General features: G+C 40.5%; 2 protein-coding genes across 2 annotated transcripts in view; one reads left to right on the forward strand and one right to left on the reverse strand.

Annotated features, from left to right (window-relative positions):
- pamr1a (peptidase domain containing associated with muscle regeneration 1a) overlaps positions 1 to 12,310 on the reverse strand; it is a 45,775-nt gene extending 33,465 nt beyond the window's left edge. Inside the window, exon 1 of the mRNA XM_067437449.1 lies at positions 12,201 to 12,310. The gene's annotated coding sequence lies outside the window, so the exon portion shown is untranslated. The remainder of the gene's footprint in view (positions 1 to 12,200) is intronic.
- Positions 12,311 to 15,041: 2,731 nt separating this feature from the next.
- Positions 15,042 to 16,821, forward strand: fjx1 (four-jointed box kinase 1). Its single transcript, XM_067437450.1, has one exon. It carries the CDS (start codon positions 15,207 to 15,209, stop codon positions 16,386 to 16,388), a length of 1,182 nt encoding a protein of 393 aa, XP_067293551.1. The 5' UTR covers positions 15,042 to 15,206; the 3' UTR covers positions 16,389 to 16,821.
- The last annotated feature ends 3,508 nt before the right edge of the window (positions 16,822 to 20,329 follow it).

Below are 20,329 nucleotides of genomic sequence, written 5' to 3' on the forward strand. Positions count from 1 at the left end.
TTACTATCAATATTTTGACATTTGGGCATTAGCGTATAGCTATCGACCTATGTTTCCGAACTTCTGAGGCTGGTTTCGTCTCGATCGGACTAGCGGTTTTGAAGATATTAGCAAATGTTTTTTAAGCGCTAAATTACAACGCTGCGCAAACCATATGCCGAAACTGGGCATGTCTTGTATCGTTGGACTCGGCAAGGATTCAGGAGCCCAAAAAAGCTACTCCCATCAAAATTTTTCACTCACACCCAAAGTTATAAGCGTTTGAAAAAAAAGAATTATCCACTAGGTGGCGCTGTTTCGAAACTTCTCAGGCTACTTCAGGGCATCGTGGTGATGACCCATACCAAGTTTCGTAACAATCCGTTCATGCGTTCATAAAATACAGCATTTTTGCACATAATTCAAAATGGCCGACATCCAAAATGGCCGACATGGTAAAATTGGATATCAGTCGACTCGGCATGACGCCCTGAATCTAATGAGACCAATTTTATGATTTTTGGATAAACGGTTCAGAAGTTATAAGCCAAAATATGCATTTTTCGTATCTCCGGACCAGTAGGTGGCGCTGCGCCGAAACGCTGCATGTTGCTTCAGGTCATGCTTGTGATGACATGTACCAAGTTTGGTTTGAATACGATAAAGCGTTGTGGAGATATAGCCTTTAGTGTGTTTTTGCAACCTCTACGTAAAATTTGTTTGTGCGTTTATTGAAAACGATTGGACGAATCAACTTAAATTCCATAACTTTTTGTCAGCATGCTATGAAGATGATCTGTTTCAATTTTCATGAAAATCGGAGCAACGGCCTAGGAGGAGTTAGAAAAAGTAGGTTTTTCAGAAAATTCAAAATGGCGGGAAAATTTGCATAACGGAAAATGACATCATAGGGTGAAATCGAATCGGCTTGAGCCAAGGAATCCGATGAAAAAAGAATTTTGTTTCTAGCCCTTAGGGGTCAAAAGTTATAAGCATAAATATGAGTGAAACTTTGGACAGGTGGTGGCGCTAGAGAGATTGAGTTAGAGGCACCAAATTTGCTATAGTGACAGCTCAGACTGGCCTCTATGAGTGTGCCAAATTTCACAACTTTTTACCATACGGTTCTATGGGCTGCCAGAGACTCCTATGGCGGAAAAAGAAGAAGAAGAAGAAGAAGCAGAATAATAATAATAGGAACACTAACGATTTCAATAGGTGCCTCCGCACCTTCGGTGCTTGGCCCCTAAATATAGCTGCAAGCAGCCATTATCGGGGCCAAGCGCAAAGAAGAAGACAAGACATGCCAGCATGGCTGGAAGTCTCAAGCCAACTGCAACAATGAGCCATTAAGGACCTATTAAGTTGATTTTAGGCAAAATAGCAGTCAAATTTTAAATACAGTCAATAATAATGGTTTAATGGTTTATCACTTTCGACCAATAGGTGTCACTGTTACGAAACTGATGTGGTTTAGTCAGATTGAGATGACAATGACACATGCAAAGTTTGGTGTCAATATGTCAAAGCATTGCAGAGATACAGCCTCAAGAGTAATTTTTGCATCATGGCTCAACTCTGTTGCAGTGGTATATGAAAACTGTTTTGTCTATCAATCCGAAATCCATAAGTATTTGTCAGCATGGTCTGAAGACGATACGGATCAATTTTGGTGAAAATCGGACAAACGGTCTAGGATGAGTTTGAAAAAGTAGATTTTTAACAAATAACAAGATGGAGCACAGATATGTTTGCAAAATATGGCAAAATTGGTATCTATCTTCTCGGCATGAGCCAATGAATGTATTATGACCAGTCTCATTACAATAGGCTAATTTAATCAAAAGTTATTAGCATTTTTGTACATTTTATTACAACTTTTGACCACAAGGTGGCGCTGCCCCGAAACTTTTTGAATATCTTCGGGACATAGAGCGGAAGACACATACCGAGTTTTGTAATGATACACTAGTGCATTCTTAAATTATAGCATTAGCATTTTAAACCGTAATACTGCATTGAAGTCAATGGGAATTTCATGTTTTGTTTTATTATAGCGCCACCAAGAGGCACAATCCCACCAATTTTTTTATGTGTCCTCGTAGTGAGCCCATACATATGTGTGTCAAGTTTGGTGAAAATATTTCATTTTGTTTTGGAGTTATAGACATTTATATGAAAAAACACGTAAAAAATGACTGACACCTGACTTTGATTGGATTTTACTACCCCTTACTATCAATATTTTGAGATTTGGGCATTAGCGTATAGCTATCGACCTATGTTTCCGAACTTCTGAGGCTGGTTTCGTCTCGATCGGACTAGCGGTTTCGAAGATATCAGCAAATGTTTTTTAAGCACTAAATTACAACTCTGCGCAAACCATATGCCGAAACCTGGCAAGTCTGGTATCGTTGGAGTCGGCAAGGATTCAGGAGACCAAAAAACACACTCCCATCAAAATATGTCAACCACACCCAAAGTTATAAGCGTTTGAAAAAAAAAATTCTCCACTAGGTGGCGCTGTTTCGAAACTTCTCAGGCTACTTCAGGGCATCGTGGTGATGACCCATACCAAGTTTCATAACAATCTGTTCATGCGTTCATAAAATACAGCATTTTTGCACATAATTCAAAATGGCCGACATCCAAAATGGCCGACATGGTAAAATTGGATATCAGTCGACTCGGCATGACGCCCTGAATCTAATGAGACCAATTTTATGATTTTTGGATAAACGGTTCAGAAGTTATAAGCCAAAATAGGCATTTTTCGTATCTCCGGACAGGTAGGTGGCGCTGCGCCGAAACGCTGCATGTTGCTTCAAGTCATGCTTGTGATGACATGTACCAAGGTTGGTTTGAATACGATAAAGCGTTGCGGAGATATAGCCTTTAGTGTGTTTTTGCAACCTCCACGTAAAATTTGTTTGTGCGTTTATTGAAAACGATTGGACGAATCAACTTGAATTCCATAACTTTTTGTCAACATGCTCTGAAGATGATCTGTTTCAATTTTCGTGAAAATCGGAGCAACGGCCTAGGAGGAGTTCGAAAAAGTAGGTTTTTCAGAAAATTCAAAATGGCGGGAAAATTTGCATACCGGAAAATGACATCATAGGGTGAAATCGAATCGGCTTGAGCCAAGGAATCCGATGAAAAAAGAATTTTGTTTCTAGCCCTTAGGGGTCAAAAGTTATAAGCATAAATATGAGTGAAACTTTGGACAGGTGGTGGCGCTAGAGGGATTGAGTTAGAGGCACCAAATTTGCTATAGTGACAGCTCAGACTGGCCTCTATGAGTGTGCCAAATTTCACAACTTTTTACCATACGGTTCTATGGGCTGCCAGAGACTCCTATGGCGGAAGAAGCAGAATAATAATAATAGGAACACTAACGATTTCAATAGGTGCCTCCGCACCTTCGGTGCTTGGCCCCTAATAATAGGAACACTAACGATTTCAATAGGTGCCTCCGCACCTTCGGTGCTTGGCCCCTAATAATAGGAACACTAACGATTTCAATAGGTGCCTCCGCACCTTCGGTGCTTGGCCCCTAATAATAGGAACACTAACAATTTCAATAGGTGCCTCCGCACCTTCGGTGCTTGGCCCCTAATAATAGGAACACTAACGATTTCAATAGGTGCCTCCGCACCTTCGGTGCTTGGCCCCTAATAAATATAGCTGCAAGCAGCAATTGTCGGGGCCAAGCGCAAAGAAGAAGACAAGACATGCCAGCATGGCTGGAAGTGTCAAACCAACTGAAACAATGAGCCATTAAAGAATTATTAAGTTGATTTTAGGCAAAAAAGCAGTACAATTTTAAATACAGTCAATAATAATGATTTAATGGTTTATCATTTTCGACCAATAGGTGGCACTGTTACTAAACTGATGTGGTGTAGTCAGATTGAGGAGACAATGACACATGCAAAGTTTGGTGTCAATATGTCAAAGCATTGCAGAGATACAGCCTCAAGAGTAATTTTTGCATCAGAGCTCAACTGCGTTGCTGTGGTATATGACAACTGTTTTGTCTATCAACACGAAATCCATAATTATTTGTTCACATGGTCTGAAGATGATACGATTTAATTTTGGTGAAAATTGGACAAACGGTGTAGGACGAGTTTGAAAAAGTAGGTTTTTAACCAATAACAAGATAGAGGGGAGAGAGGTTTGCCAAATATGGGAAAAAATTGGTATCTATGTTCTCGGCATGAGCCATAGAATGATTTATAACCAGTCTCATTGCAATAGGCTAATTTAATCAAAAGTTATTAGCATTTTTGTACACTTTATTACAACTTTTGACCACAAGGTGGCGTTGCCCGAAAACTTTTTGAGTACCTTCAGGACATAGAGCGGAAGACACATACTGAGTTTTGTAATTATACACTAATGCATTCGTAAAGTATAGCATATGCATTTTATACCCTAATACTGCATTGAAGTCAATGGGAATTTCATGTTTGGTTCTATTATAGCGCCACCAAGAGGCACAATCCCACCATTTTTTATATGTCCTCAGAGTGAGCCCATACATATGTGTGTCGAGTTTGGTGAAAATATCTCATTTTGTTTTGGAGTTATAAACAGTTGTATGAAAAAAACACGTAAAAAATGACTGACACCTGACTTTGATTGGATTTTACTAATCCCTTACTATCAATATTTTGACATTTGGGAATTAGTGTATAGCTATCGACCTATGTTTCCGAACTTCCGGCGCTGGTTTCGTCTCGATCGGAATGAAAATATAGAATGAACTTTATTTTATTTTATTTACTTTACTTTATTTATAAAAGGACAATGTACAATTTTTAACATAAATGTTTCCATTTCATGTATTGTACCGGATTTAGCTCAAAGCTAATTTTCACCCGCAGTCCTTTGGCAGGTCAACAATAAAATAACATACCCAATACATATATACACAAATACACAATACAAAAAAATAAATAAAAATAAATAAATAAAACATTGTCAATACAAACAATTAAACAACAACCATGTTTAAACTACTATTAGATATTACATATTTTAAGAAGTAAAATGAATTTTAAAAGGAAGGGACATTTAATGGGATTTGTATGTTTCATTTTATTGTTGTGGATTTAATTAGAGCCCGAGCACTGATGGTCTACATGTCAATATTTAGTCAGTTATATTGTCACCTGTGGGCAAGAGTAAATTATGATTAACTACTTATTAAGATTGAACCAAAACAACATCATATTTGGTCAGTCTAATAGTTAATAGACTTAATGATGTTAAATTTCAAAGATCTTGAGTTTTGTTGAACATGTCCGTGGTATCCTGACAAAGTCTGATGTTTCGGCAAAATTTTAGTTATTCATAGTGCCACTAGCTGGTCAAGTCGCCTTTATTTATATAGCACTTTTAACAAGTCCAGTTTCAAAGCAGCTTCACAGTTTTAACAGGAAAATAATGCAACAGATTTTGTACAACTGCTCTGTTGAAACTGGTGATGTTATCCAGCTAATTTCAATTATCATGTAGTGTCAATGCGGGCAGATCAGTAATATAGTTGAAATTTAGGTGTCCCCAACTGAGCAAGCCAACCCAAATGCAACGGTGGCAAGGAACCAAAACTCCTTCAGGGCCAGGATGGAGATAAAAAAATCTTGGGAGAAACCAGGCTAAGTCGGGGTGCCAGTTCTCCTCTGGCCGACGAACAAACAGTGTATGATTATTATTTTGCGTATAACAGTGTATGATTATTTTTTACCTTTTAAACTGGCAACATTACAGTTCAGAAGTCATATTAGATAAAAAGATATTCGTAAGATCATTTGATGGATTACAGTTGTCGTGCCGGAGACAGGTTTATAAGGATGTCTTTTCGAGTCTGCATTTACAGGGCAGAGTTTAATTGACACACTCTCTTCAGACATTTCAGGGATGCATTGGTCATGTCCTGGCACAGGTCCACCCTCTGATCAGAGTACAGCCCAGTAGCAGGAAGTGTGGTAAATACAAATGATTGATATAGTCCTCCTATTTTTATATACTTAAATGCATATTGCCCACCGTGCTCTGTGTTCCTACAACCACAAGGTAGTGGTTGCACAGTTGCGAGGACCCTTTTATTCCTCTTGCAGCTTCAATGTAGTTTTGTATTTTTTACTTTTTGGGACCTCAGGAAGAGTAGTCACTGCCTAGGTATTGGCTAATGGGAATCCAAATAAACAAATAAACTTAGATCATAGATGGGAAAGAGCATTCATGGGTAAATTAACTAAGGAAAAATATAATATCATAGCTTTTTTAGGTGTCCTCAAAGGGGTCCATAAATATATGTCAAATTTGTTGTAAATATCTAACTTTCTTTTAAAGTTATAGCAAAATATATTTGAGAGCATGGGCTGCATTGATTGGATTTTTTTTTTCTTCCAAAATTTTGGCTTTGTTTTGGTCATTATTGTTTAGCTATTGACCTATGTAAGTATTCAGAATTTCCTATTGTGGTTTTGTTTTAATTGGACTAACTGTTTCCTACATTCGCAAAGGTTTTTTAGGTGCTAAAGTACACCTTTTTACAAACCATAAGGTGAAACCAGGAATGTTTGGTATTATTGGACTCGGCAAGGATTCAGGAGTCTAATGAGGTGAATACTGTGAAAAACACTGGCTTGAAAATTCTCAGGCTCCTTCAGGGCATTGCGCCAATGAAGTATGCTTTGTTTGTGATACGCCATTGTCCTCATAGACTATCATGGCACCAAGGATAAAGACAATGAATGCCCATTTTCATCTGACTAATGTTTGGGTGCGTATATTGCCAGTTTCATGAGTTTTTCCCCTGTTATAGCGCCACCAAGTGATCAATCGTTGCGATTTTTTTCATGTGATCTCAGACTGATCTCACTCACACGTGACCTTAATTTGGTGGAAATATCTCGTTCTGTTCACAAGTTATAGCCATTTTATTAAATAAGGTCCCTGTCACATCAAACATTTTGGCTCCCCTTAGCAACCATAAATCAAAATGTTTTTTTTTTTTTATAATTATTGATAGTCTCTCTCCAGAGAACATTTCTGCAGTGGTTTGGTTCCGATCAGTCAAATAAGCTGGGAGTAATTTGCAAAAGTAGGTTTTACAAAAAACCTAAAATATCTCGAAATTGGCGCCTGAAGGGCGAGCAAATCCGAGATATGCATTTTGTCCGTCTCGAGCCAAGGATTCCAGCAATATAAGACACTCGAGGCTAAGCCTTACGGCTGAGGAGTTATGAGCCGTTTCGTACTTTTGGTCGCCGTTTCGTACTTTTGATCGCTGTAGCGCCCCCGTCAGGCCGATCGGGGCGGGCTTCGGTGACGTCTGCAGTGGTTGTGAGTACTACCAGCCCTGAAAGTTTCAAGTCTCTACGACTTACGGTTTGGTCTGCCCGAGCAGTTTTAGCTGGAAAATGATGCATCATGGGGAAATGAACAGTTCCAATAGGGTTTCAGCCTGACGCCTGACTTTGATTGGATTTTACTACCCCTTACTATCAAAATTTTGAGATTTGGCCTCACGACTGTGCCTAGCGACCTATGTTTCCGAACTTCTGACGCTGGTTTCGTCTCGATCGGACCAGTGGTTTCGAAGATATCGGCTAATTTTCTTAAAGCGCTAAATTACAACGGTGCACAAACCATACGCAGAAACCTGGCAAGTGTGGTATCGTTGGACTCGGCAACGATTCAGGAGTCTAAGGAGATGAGTCCCGTGAAAATAAGTCAACCACACCCAAAGTTATAAGCACTTTTTAAAAAAAATCTCAACTAGGTGGCGCTGTTTCGAAACTTCTCAGGCTACTTCAGGGCATCGTGGTGATGACCCATGCCGAGTTTCGTAACAATCCGTTCATGCGTTCATAAAATACAGCATTTTGGCACATAATTCAAGATGGCCGACAGCCAAAATGGCCGACATGGTAAAATTGGACATCAGTCGACTCGGCATGACGTCTCGAATCTGACGAGACCACTTTTGTGATTTTTGGGCAAACGGTTCAGCAAAAAAAAGCAAAAATAGCCATTTTTCCTATCTCCGGGCCAGTAGGTGGCGCTGCGCCGAAACGCAGCAGGTTGCCTCAAGACATGCTTGTGCCGACATGTACCAAGTTTGGTCTGAATACGATAAAGCGTTGCGGAGATACAGCCATACGTCTGTTTTCGCAAGCGCTACGTAAAATTTGTTTGCGCGTTTAACGGAAAAGATTTGACGAATCAACTTGAATTCCATAACTTTTTGTCGACACTGGCTGAAGATGATCTGGTTCAATTTTCATGCAAATCGGACGAACAGTCTAGGACGAGTTCGCAAAAGTAGGATTTTGGGGAAATTCAAAATGGCGGGAAACATATAATGTCGGAAATGACGTCATAGGGTGCTTTCGGATTGGCAGGAGCTCAGAAATCTGAGGAAACAAGAATTTTGTTTCTAGCCCTTAAGGTTCAAAAGTTATTAGCATAAACATGAGTGCAACTTTGGACAGGTGGTGGCGCTAGAGGGATTGAGTTGGAGACACCAAAATTGGTGTATTTAATGTTGGGACTGCCCTCTATCAGAATGTCAAATCGTTACAACTTTCCCGCAATCGGTTCTATGGGCTGCCATAGACCTCCATGGCGGAAGAAGAAAGTGCGACAACGGTTTCAATAGGTGCCTCCGCACCTTCGGTGCTTGGCCCCTAATAAAAAGGCAATAAAAAGGGTATAAAAAGGCCTATAAAAAATAGACCATAGGGTTTGAGCACTTGAGTTTTGAGCTGCTGGTTGCTAAAACTTTATCAAGCCTGGTGACATGTGCATCGCAGAGGTCAAAGGTCAATTTTTGCATTTTCAGCTCATTTATCATGAAAATGGGGTGTTTTTATTTATTTATTTTTTTACCTTTTAAACTGGTATGCCTCTACTGATGGCCCGATCTCCGCCAAAGTTTGCACGCGTCTTTACAATAATGCGGCGCACATGCTCAGCCGATTTGGTGAAGTTCTGCACAAAGCAGGCAATTTTTAGTCATTTAAATGTCATTTTGCATAGGATAATATAGGGCATTTGTTTTTCACCAGTTTAACAGTTGGAGGGCCCGATCTCCGCCAAAGTTTGCACGCGTCTTTACAATAATGCGGCGCACATGCCCAGCCGATTTGGTGAAGTTCTGCGCAGAGCAGGCAATTTTTAGTCATTTTAAATGTCAATTTGCATAGGATAATAATAGGGCATTTGTTTTCACCAATTTAACAGTTAAAGCGCCCCGGCGGCCATAAAAGTCTGCAAGCCTCTTTAGGGTCACGTGACGCATGCGCACGCGTGATTTCGTAAAGCTGTATGCCAATCAGGCAGGAAGAGGGCCGCTTTCAGGCCTTTAATGGGATTTTCCATAGAAATACATCATTTTGACCCCTTTTTAACCATTATAGCGCCACCAAGTGGCCGGTCCCCACGTCCTTTTTCACTTGGCCACAGAATGAGCTCTTACATAGGCGTGCTGAGTTTGGTGAAAATACCTCATTCCGTTCACGAGTTTTAGCCAATTTAGTAAAAGGGGCTACTCCCCCTTCCAACGTTTTGGCTGCCTTTAGGGTCCAGGAACCCAAATTTCCGGTTTTTTTAAATGACTTTTGACAATTAGACTCCAGAGAATCTCGCTGTGCTGGTTTGGTTCCGGTTGGGCCAAAAACCTAGGACTAGTTGGCAAAAGTAGGTTTTGCAAAAAACCCGAAATACCCAAATTTTTTCCCACTATTCCGAGCCAATCCGGGGCATGCATTTTGTCCGTCTCGAGCCAAGGATTCCAGCAATATAAGACACTCGAGGCTAAGCCTTACGGCTGAGGAGTTATGAGCCGTTTCGTACTTTTGGTCGCCGTTTCGTACTTTTGATCGCTGTAGCGCCCCCGTCAGGCCGATCGGGGCGGGCTTCGGTGACGTCTGCAGTGGTTGTGAGTACTACCAGCCCTGAAAGTTTCAAGTCTCTACGACTTACGGTTTGGTCTGCCCGAGCAGTTTTAGCTGGAAAATGATGCATCATGGGGAAATGAACAGTTCCAATAGGGTTTCAGCCTGACGCCTGACTTTGATTGGATTTTACTACCCCTTACTATCAAAATTTTGAGATTTGGCCTCACGACTGTGCCTAGCGACCTATGTTTCCGAACTTCTGACGCTGGTTTCGTCTCGATCGGACCAGTGGTTTCGAAGATATCGGCTAATTTTCTTAAAGCGCTAAATTACAACGGTGCACAAACCATACGCAGAAACCTGGCAAGTGTGGTATCGTTGGACTCGGCAACGATTCAGGAGTCTAAGGAGATGAGTCCCGTGAAAATAAGTCAACCACACCCAAAGTTATAAGCACTTTTTAAAAAAAATCTCAACTAGGTGGCGCTGTTTCGAAACTTCTCAGGCTACTTCAGGGCATCGTGGTGATGACCCATGCCGAGTTTCGTAACAATCCGTTCATGCGTTCATAAAATACAGCATTTTGGCACATAATTCAAGATGGCCGACAGCCAAAATGGCCGACATGGTAAAATTGGACATCAGTCGACTCGGCATGACGTCTCGAATCTGACGAGACCACTTTTGTGATTTTTGGGCAAACGGTTCAGCAAAAAAAAGCAAAAATAGCCATTTTTCCTATCTCCGGGCCAGTAGGTGGCGCTGCGCCGAAACGCAGCAGGTTGCCTCAAGACATGCTTGTGCCGACATGTACCAAGTTTGGTCTGAATACGATAAAGCGTTGCGGAGATACAGCCATACGTCTGTTTTCGCAAGCGCTACGTAAAATTTGTTTGCGCGTTTAACGGAAAAGATTTGACGAATCAACTTGAATTCCATAACTTTTTGTCGACACTGGCTGAAGATGATCTGGTTCAATTTTCATGCAAATCGGACGAACAGTCTAGGACGAGTTCGCAAAAGTAGGATTTTGGGGAAATTCAAAATGGCGGGAAACATATAATGTCGGAAATGACGTCATAGGGTGCTTTCGGATTGGCAGGAGCTCAGAAATCTGAGGAAACAAGAATTTTGTTTCTAGCCCTTAAGGTTCAAAAGTTATTAGCATAAACATGAGTGCAACTTTGGACAGGTGGTGGCGCTAGAGGGATTGAGTTGGAGACACCAAAATTGGTGTATTTAATGTTGGGACTGCCCTCTATCAGAATGTCAAATCGTTACAACTTTCCCGCAATCGGTTCTATGGGCTGCCATAGACCTCCATGGCGGAAGAAGAAAGTGCGACAACGGTTTCAATAGGTGCCTCCGCACCTTCGGTGCTTGGCCCCTAATAATAGGAACACTAACGATTTCAATAGGTGCCTCCGCACCTTCGGTGCTTGGCCCCTAATAATAGGAACACTAACAATTTCAATAGGTGCCTCCGCACCTTCGGTGCTTGGCCCCTAATAAACACATTCTATAAAAAGCTATACATATTTTTAGTGGCCATTAAAGGTGTCATGAACTGGCTTTTAAAAAAATGTATACTGTTGTCTGAGGTCTACTTATGACATCCCCATGTTTTTTTTTTTTTTTGTTTTTTTTTTTTTCATTCAGAAACATAATGAATAAGTAATAGGCTATTTTCTACACTGGTTTTGAAGCTCTCTCCAGAAGGCTTGGTTTTGATGGGTGTGCTGTACTGTGGACATGGAAGTAAACGTCCACTGCTAGGATTGGATAAGATTTGCAGATTTAATGAGCTTCTGCTCCCCTGTCAGTTCATGTGAGGAATTGTTTTGATAACAACAACCAGAATGATTCTCTCACAGGGCTCCCAAAACGTCCTTATCAAACAAACACAATGATTTATTTCTCATCCACCCGCGATTGATTGGAATATATTTTTTTTCATTGCTTGGCCCGCCCGATCGGTGGATATAAGCGACACTTCAAACCAAGAGAGTGAACAACACAGATCAAGAAAGGAATGTTATTTCACATTTTAAGATTCAGCGGCCTGCCGATGGGCTTACGTTTTGGTAGCCCATCTGGAAAACACATAGCCTCAGGACTTTGAGATTTTGCTAGCCCTGACCCATAATATTACATGTCCGTGTCTGATCCCGATTCGCAATGAACCAACAAATAAAGGTTTCTCTAGCCTGTGGCAACGTGCTAAGGTATGTTCTGTACACAAAATCGAAACAATCTGTAACAATGTAAAACTATCAGATTTAAAAAAAAACACATTTTACTCACATTGTATTGCATCATTCCTGTCGGATCCAATATAGAAGGCACAGCATTGTTTTAATCTCAATGTCTGCAAATCCAGCTCCACATGTGTCTTGTTTGCAAATGATTCCACATTGAAATGAAGTGAACAAACATATAATATCTTTCCCACATGAGCTGGATCTTCATTAAAAATAAAATTAAACCACATTCCTAATATTAAAATCGGAAGGAAGCTTATAAAGCAACCAGTAATAGTGCAATATCTTGCTATCTTCGGCATGTTTATTGCTGCTGGCTGCGATCTGAAAAGCTCCATGAATGTGTGGGTGGGGATACTGAATTAGGCCTGCTTATTATTCTGTAGAGGCGGTGTTTTGCCACAGGATGACGTCAAGGTGAGGCATATTCTGAAATCGAGCGTTTGCTGGGCCTGGTTAGACTGGGTAAACCCAGCCTGATCTGCCAGCGATTTGATTTCGCCATGCAACTCAGTCTGTAAACCTGTACATTCATTTCTACTGCTTCTGTTACACTTTTGCAGGAACCAATCACAGACTGGCTTATCCACTTGGCACGTTATTGGCGGGTTTAACATGATGACGGATAGGACAGCGATGGATCGTTACCTGTTTATCACACCTCTTGTGGTCTGAATTGTATCCAATTGTCAGAGCCATAGAGATAGAGAGTCGCGACAACTCCCTAGACTCCAATGGAATGTTTTTTTTTTACAGCAATAGCGGCTCGTGGAGACTCTCAATAGTTCCCGGAAGTAGCAGCCGCGCTATAGAGTTACAGCAGAACAGACCGTTTGTACGAAGCGAAGCTGTGCGAAACTCCTTTTCGCTTCTTTTTGCGCCTGAATATTTAAATAGCCACTTCTTAAACTTTTGTGATGATACAGCGCTGGCCTGTTAACTGTCCCGGACATCATTTTCGTTTGTTCACATTCATGTTCTCACTTTTATTGATAGAATTGATCAAAATATTACCGGCCAACTGGTGATTGACAGTTTCATAGTTGCCAATGCCAAATTTTACTTGCATTTGATGCTTGGGGAGTGTTCTTTTTAGGCCCTGGATATGACTTGAAATTTGTATCATGTGGAGTTCTGAGTTTCCCACTTGTAAACATGACTTTGCTTAGTCATTCATGTACTTAATTATTAAGATATTTCTAACTCCACTTTTTTCAGTTTACTTTTACTGTTTCAGTTTACTTTTAAAGGTCCCGTTCTTCGCGATTCCATCTTTCAAACTTTAGTTAGTGTGAAATGTTGCTGTTAGAGCATAAATAATACCTGTAAAATTATAAAGCTCAAAGTTCAATGCCAAGCTAGATATTTTATTTAACAGAAGTTCCCTTTCAAAGCCTACAGCGAACGGCCGGTTTGGACTACAGCAGGAAGTGCAGGGATGTAATGACGTCACTAGAACCGCTTGTTGACTAACCCTCCGCCCACAAGTACACGCAAAATAGGGGGCGTGGTCTTGTTGCTCTCCCACGTGGAGAAGAGCACACATTGAGCATGTGCATCTCCCCGTTAAGGTAAGAGGCGGGACCTTTCCGGCAAAGTGCGTTAAGCTGCTGTCCAATCACAACATGGGAAGCGCTGGCCCAATCAAAACTCGTTACATATTTCTGAAGGAGGGACTTCATAGAACAAGGAAATCATCAGGCCGTTTTTAGCATAGACATAATATACGTAGACACCCCATAGACTAACGCTGCCTATTGAAGCGGACGTATCAGCGCGGCGCCATCTTGGATGGGTCCCCAATGCACCGCCCCCCGCATTTATTTCTACTGAGGAAGATGAATTCTCAACTAAAATGATCATAACTTTTTTAACTCACACGGTTCTCACACCGAATTTCACATGGTTTGGTTTGTTACAAACTGCAAAGACTTTTATGATACAGGACGCTGTCACACATTGAAAAATTCTGCAGACACCACAAATGACAAAAGCATGAAATGATAATGTATAAATTGTAAAATAACCTAAATTATTGTTCAATCTTACTTGTGAAATGTAATCCCATGTGATCTGGTATCAATATTGCGTTATTGCAACCGTAAGCTGCACAAAATATGGGTATAATTGCTCGCTCTCCGTTGACTCCGATTGACTCTGAATGCTAACGTTGAGTGGAGAGACCCAACCAATATGGTGGTGATGCTGGATCACACTGCAGCACGTCATGAGGCGTCTACGTATATTATGTCTATGGTTTTTAGGACAGAGAAAACAGCGGTGTACAGATAAGTAAATTGTGTGAAAAATACTGTGGTTTTTTTACACGCGAAACATGAACTCCTGTTATATTGCACACTGTAAACATAATCAAAGCTTCGAAAACACGTGAAGAACGGGACCTTTAAAACTGCATGACACTGGTCATGTCTGTGAAGTCAATGGTGGTACATTTGAGGGCAGCAACCCAGTTTGTCAAATAAAAAAAGATTTTTTGATGGTCTATGACAGGAATCTTTAGCTCATGTGAGTGTGAATTCAAATCATATTTCTAAAAAGTGCTGTTCATTTCTTTATATGTAAAACTTTTTAATTAGCAAAAATTACAGCGTGCACCTTTAAGTAAGAATAACTATTCACGCCATGTAACGCATGTTTGCTAGAGACCTCAGTGACAGTCTGAGGCGTTTACTCTCTGTGTAAATAAATACTGCAGCTATAAAGATACGTCTGTAAATATATCAGATCCAAATAGTTATTTGTGCAATTACCAGAAAAGTTTCAAAGTTCTCATCTAGCATTCAGTTTTCTTCATTCTCAATGCCCCCTAGAGAAATATGAAACGGCGTTTGTCAAGTCTCATGATCTGGTCACATGGTTAGCGTCTATGCGATTGTAGCTGTAGCTGAACACAGAAAGAGTTTGGGAGGAGAGACAGGGAACACCGCACAAGAGATGAGAATTCATAATGATTATATTTCAACCATAGGAGACTCGTGTAAGGAGATGTAAATGTAAAGCGAAATGGACTAAACTGCCTTTTGAAATCATGAAAGCCGGCAAGGTGAAATTATGCGCGTCACTTTGTATGTGGCTTGGAATAGTTACCTGGATAGGAAATGTTAAGTTGCATATTTGGTCAGTGTTTGTCCAGCAAACAACTGAACGAGGCTCTGGCGGTCTGTTTTCTTTCGCAAACGAGCAGGTAAATGTTTCGAAAAGACACGCGCCAGGGAACGCAGGGTTGCGTGATGGGAAAAGTTTTCACATTCGCTCCCCGTTCATTCTGGATAACGTGATTGAGCACCGGGTCTTCTGGAGCGCGTGGCTGGAAGGACTCGCCACTCCTGTTTTTGGCGTGGAGCACGAGAGGAAGTGGAGAAATCGGGTTCGGGACGCTCGTGTGATTATGCTGGAAGCGGGCTGCGGCAGACCCACAAACCGTCTCGCGACCTTCGCCGACGGCACGAGAGCGTGCGTTCGGTACGGCATCGACGCGGATCAAGTGCTGGGCGAAACGCTCTCGTATCATCTGGCGGAACTGCTTGGGATTTCCAACCTTCCGCCCTTGGCGCTTTCCAAACTGAACTTGTCCAGTGAGCAGTGGGCAAGTGTGCGGGGAAACATCGAGGCGTTAGAATGGTCGCCGAATGCCATTGTGTCTCTCACCGAGTTCATCCCAAATGTCACTGAAGTGTTTATTCCGTTACATTTACGAAAACAACAAGGAGGATGTCTGCAACTCTCTGCTGAGACTATATCGAACATGACTGTATCATATCTGGTTGAATTAATGCAGTGGAGTGATCTGATATTATTTGATTATTTAACAGCCAACTTTGATCGAATTGTCAGTCACATTTTCAGTCTCCAATGGGACGCGCGCGTAATGGAGAGGACCACTAATAACCTTCTGAAAACAATCAATGGACATTTGCTTTTTATTGATAATGAGGCGGGACTTATTCACGGATACAGAGTGCTTGGCCTATGGGAACCATATCACACAATACTGCTAAGTTCGTCGTGCATATTTCGTAGAAGTACAGTCCGGCGTATATCTGAGATGAAACACTCCGGGAACAGCGCAAAGCTGCTGTGTGAACTGTACCGCGCGAGGGAGCCGCTGGCGCGCGAGCTGGGCTCTTTGTCTGAAGAGCACGCGCTTACATTGCAGAACAGGATTGATGTCGTTTACAAACATATTAAGCAGTGCACAGAAATCATGTAGACATTTGGGGGCTCAGCCCTGTGTTTCCATTTTGTAGCTGCTACACATTGATCTGTGAATAGTCGTTGCTGTCTGTACTTTTAACTTTATCATACGTGTCATTCCAATACTGCTTTGTAGATTTAATGTTGTCTATGACTTGACAGAATAGGGGTATTAAGCTAGTTGTTTAGTCTATGCATTCTCCCTCTTGATGAAAAAAAAACCGCCTTATACAAGCTTTTTTCCCCAGGCTGCTCTTTTGGTTGGTTTTAGAAGGGAGCATTTTTTTCAGCCTGGTAACACTTGGAGACCAGCTTTTAAACACTGAATACTATAGTTTGGCCAGGAAGAAAGCTAACCTTGCATTAAAAAAACAAAAAAAACATTTTATTTAAACATATAGGCCTATTCATCATTTGACCATTAATTAAAACATAATTATTTCTCTTCATTTTCCTTTTAGCCTGTGTGATATATCAGGTGTGTTGTGTTGATGGGGTTTTGATGATTAGGGGAAACTGGGGATGAGTAGCAAAAAAAAAAAGCAGGCACTTGCAAGCACTGTCCCAAACATTGTGTGAAAAAACGTTCCCTAAGTTGTAAAGGAATGTCAGACAAACCACTCTAGTGTGGTGAGTTGTAACACCTACAAAGTGCACACAATATCAAATGTTTAATTTCATTTATCCCAGCGTCAGCACGGCATCTCGTTCCTTTCTCATGGAACCATGGATACAGTCGTAACCTAGACGTTTTCCAGAAATGTCAGTCTTCCCTCGTCCCATTGTGTGCCATATTTGTAGTTCCAGTAGAGAACGTTTCAGTGTTACAACCCTCCCCATCTGGCCAGCCAGACAGAATGATGAATGACTATCCACTGCTGCTGTTTATGAGTGCTGAGACAGTAATGCTTTCTTATGATATGCTAATGCTCATTTAGATCATATTGATCTGCAGGATTGATAAACTTTATGAACCTCTCCCTGTAAAACAATAACATGCACTATTTTCAGGAAGAAAAAAAACATTGCCTGCAGCTAATATTTTATTAATCATATTATTAAACCTGTCAATTGTGTTCAGTTTCATCCCATAAATCAGATGATAGAGGCAGGGTGAACTGTCACTAAATGTTAAAGTCAAATTTTAGAGCGCACTTTCGCGAGAGCATGGCTTAGGATTCTTGTTAAAAGGTGCATTTTAACGCTATTTTAAAATGTAATAAACAGCTTTAGTCACATAGAAAAAAAGACAGTTTTGTGGGAATTGAGAGAGGGGATTGAATGAAGCAAAGATGGTATCTGACAGAGCAGAGGGCACCATTCCTGCATTTCCCCATTGACTCAGTCCTTTCATGGCTTGTGTTGAGAGGGATTTGGTTTCAAAAGCATTTGCAGCTTTCATCAGCATCACTCATAGCCTCTTTAGGCTAGTCTAACTTGACTTCTTTGGGATTAGAAACACTAACAACAAAGCGATCCTTTTAAATAATTTTCTGTGCCACATATCTTCTAAATATTTCATGTTGGTATGACTTGGAGTCATATACCGTAGTTTATATACAGTAGAAGGATCACAGAAGTGAATAAGTGGAGGTTAGAGATCAACTAGCGGGGAATGTTTATACCAAATCAGCCACCTGCCCAATCAGTCAGTTTCCATGTCAAACACACCGCGCCGCCTCGGATACATATGTTTACACTTAGAGTTTACAGATCATAAACTAAATCAGTGAGTCTATACTGAAACTCTTTAGAGTTAGTCTATGTGATTAACTAAATATATATACAATGATATTGCAAAGGTACATTATCATTCAAAAGTTTTTTATTATAAAAATAAATAAAAATCCATCATGGGATGAATTAAGTTGATCAAAAGTGACAGTAAAGACATTTACGCTGTTACAAAATATTTCAATTTCAGATGGATGTTCTTCTGAACTTTATATTAATCTAAGAACCCTGAAAAAAAGGTTCCACACAAATATTTACCCGAACAACATTAATGATAATAAGAAATATTTCTTGAGCACCCTCACCCTTGAGCCCTTGAGCACCCAACCCTTTTCACAGACTGTGATGACGCGTAACGGTGTATCGTAAAGTTTTTTCTATTTTCTTTTTTTTAATGTGTGTACCTTTATTACACTAATAATTTGTATTATATTACTTTTGCATCACATTACAACAAAAAAACAACTTAACGCTGCTGTGAGAGTGTTTCTAATACAGCGTCTATGGGAGTGATGGTAAAATTAACATATTTCTCTCTTTTCTCTGTTTCACTCTTTTGCTGTTTGAGCAAATGGGGACACAAAAATATATATTTAATGTATACTCTCATTCGCCGACATTAAAAATGAACTTTTAATGTTAGTGTTTCCTATAGCTCAAACAGTAGAGCATGGCGGTAGCAACGCCAAGGTCATGGGTTTGATTCCCAGGGAGAGCAGGAATTGACAAAATGTAAAATGTGTACCTTGAATGCAATGTAAGTCGCTTTGGATAAAAGCGTCTGTCAAATGCATAAATGGGAATGTATATGTAAACCCATGATGTCTTCTGCTTCTGAGAAACCTGGAAATGTGAAAAGGGTCTATCAGCATATTAGAATGATGAATGCTCATGTGACACTGAAGACTGGAGTAATGATGCTGAAAATGCAGTGTTGCATCACAGGAATAAATTACATTTCAAATGTATTCAAATGCAAAGCCGTTATTTAAAATTGAAATATATTTTACAATATCACTTTTGTAACTGTATTTTTGATCGAATTAATGCAGGCTTGGTGAGCATAAACGACCTCTTTCAAAATCGTCAAAAATCTTCTACCACTCTAAACCTGAAGCTGCAAAAGTAGTGCCAAAAGTATGTTCTTTTGTATTTGAAGCAAGGCCATATAGGCATTATGTAATGGCCTCAGAGACAAGGCCTTATTCTCATTTCCAAAGGTCTGTGGCTTTGTTTAATGCTGTAGCTTTTTATTTTACAGGGATATACGAAGCACTTTGCTGACTATATGTTGTTGTTTTTTTTAGTGTTTTTTATTTATTTATTTTTTACATTTTCATAACTTCAACAAAATCGAGAGCAATTCCCTGTTGTGAGGGTGTCGAGTATGATTAAAATATTAACCCATTTTCCCCCTCAATGGAACACAAATAATTTACTCAGCTTCCACGCAAAAAGCTTCCCCCTCTCTGAGCGCCACCAGCACTGATGGAACCAAAATAGACCCCATCCATAATAATGACAAGTACATGGAGCCGAGTGGAAGTGTGAGAAGTTTGAGTTGGATCACCATCTATCAGAACAGACGTGGGAGTTGCAGAATGGCAAGGTGGGCGTAAATGTGAACTTTGAGAATTTAATGACTCTGTTTTTCAGACTTTTGACAAGCGCAAAAATGTATATGCTTTAGTGGAAACCTGTCCATTTTCATTTATTTACTTTTATTTTTCCAGTAAAAAGTATATTTTTGCGTGCCTACTCTGGAATTCGACAGAAATATTTGCTCATGAATGCGCTGTTTGTTGTAGTAAATTTGCAGTTGGAGAGACTCATGCACACAAACACATGTACACACATGCAATTCACGAGTTGCTATGGAAGAACAGAGGCAAGGCCAAAGCACTCCATAGCAGACCGGCAGTAATTGGCATTTCTCCCTCTCTCTCCCCAGGCTCTATTTTGCTACCACACTGAGGAAAACGGAAGAGCCATAAAAGTAAATAGGAGAATAGCACACAGCACATTCAGACCCCCCTTCCCGTGTTTCTCTCCGCTGATCTCAAAGCACATTCAGCACAGAGGAAAAATGGCTCTTTCACGAATCCTAATGCTACAGAAAAGATGAAGTCATTCCTTTTGTCAAAAGTAAAGTAATGGCCTCACATCCACATAGTCTCACTCACAAAGCTCGACACATAAGCCCTGTACTCTTTCATATGTTCT

This window comes from Pseudorasbora parva, chromosome 1 (assembly GCF_024679245.1).
Source record: "Pseudorasbora parva isolate DD20220531a chromosome 1, ASM2467924v1, whole genome shotgun sequence".
NCBI classification, from domain to species: Eukaryota; Metazoa; Chordata; class Actinopteri; order Cypriniformes; family Gobionidae; genus Pseudorasbora; species Pseudorasbora parva.